At 59.6% G+C, this 1,162-nt stretch overlaps 1 protein-coding gene across 1 annotated transcript in view; it reads left to right on the top strand.

Annotated features, from left to right (window-relative positions):
* LOC107120248 (talin-1-like) overlaps window positions 1–1,162 on the top strand; it is a 50,244-nt gene that overhangs the window by 24,646 nt on the left and 24,436 nt on the right. Inside the window, 1 exon segment of the mRNA XM_015422896.1 lies at window positions 438–635. Coding sequence (XP_015278382.1) covers window positions 438–635 — 198 coding nt within the window.

Genomic DNA, 1,162 nt, shown 5'->3' with positions numbered 1-1,162 from the left:
CCACACGGGCTAAGGACATCTATACTGCCCTCTTTAAGAAATCACTCAGAACTAACTGAACACTCACTGGCTTAACTCTCCCACTGGACAGTTCCAACTGATTTTCCTAACTGTCTCTCATAACTGACACACCCACACAGATTCACCTCAAAAACCCCTCCCACACTCTGTCATCCACCAATCACAGCACATTTGTCTCTCTCAATCACTCTAGTCTACTAACCGTGCACTCCAACCAAGCATTTAAAGGCTCACACACTCTCATAAAACAAGGAATCGTCACTAGCACCATGGTCCCGACGCGGTGTTTTTCCGTGGAGGAGGTCAGTGGTCTGGGCTGCTGCACTGCCTGCTGACGTGGGAGCAGTGAGGCCCCGTGAAGTGTTTGTGAGCTGCTCGCCTGCCGGCTGAGTCTGACTCCTACTTTTGGCTCCTAGTTCCCACCCAGCGGCAAGAACTTCCAGGAAGCGCAGACCCATCTGAACCGGGCGGCAGCTGGCCTGAACCAGTCGGCCAATGAGCTGGTGCAGGCGTCGCGTGGGACCCCCCAGGACCTGGCCAAGGCCTCTGGCAAGTTTGGCCAAGACTTCAACGAGTTCCTGCAGGCTGGGGTGGAGATGGCCGGGCAGTCCCCGGTAAGAGCGGGGGGGGGGGCGGCAAAAGTAGGGTGGAATGGGGCGTGGAGAGGCATGGGGAGTGGGTTTTGCTGTCTGTCTGGCCCTCTGTGTGTGTGTGTGTGTGTGTTGCGGGGGGGAGGGGGAGTGTAGGCTTACCCGGCAAGTGGATTCCCAGGAGGGGGAGGGAGGGAGGGAGGGGTTGATCCAGTGGGCTGACTTGGGCAGGGCCCATTTCTGTATCCCCTTGCAAGGCCCTCTGGTGGGTGGGTGGGTGGGTGGATGGATGTCGGAAGACCAGAGAGTGCCAAGCAGCTCGTGGCCTGAAGCCGGGGCCCAACCCCAGTGAGCTCCCGGGTTGGGATGCGGAGCCCTCTTGAAGGGCAGGAGGAGATGTTGGTGGGCAGGAGGAGATGTTGGTGGGCAGCAGTCCCCATGCCCAGTGCACGCGGAGCGAGGGATGCCTCTCAACTGCCCGGGCCCGGGAGAGGCCCTTCCTTTAGCCCACGGAGTGGAGCCCTCCGGCTACCCATCTCCCAGAATGGCTT

Source organism: Gekko japonicus, unplaced genomic scaffold (assembly GCF_001447785.1).
Source record: "Gekko japonicus isolate JY-2015 unplaced genomic scaffold, Gekko_japonicus_V1.1 scaffold49, whole genome shotgun sequence".
Taxonomy (NCBI): Eukaryota; Metazoa; Chordata; class Lepidosauria; order Squamata; family Gekkonidae; genus Gekko; species Gekko japonicus.
This window is presented reverse-complemented; position numbering and strand designations above follow the sequence as displayed.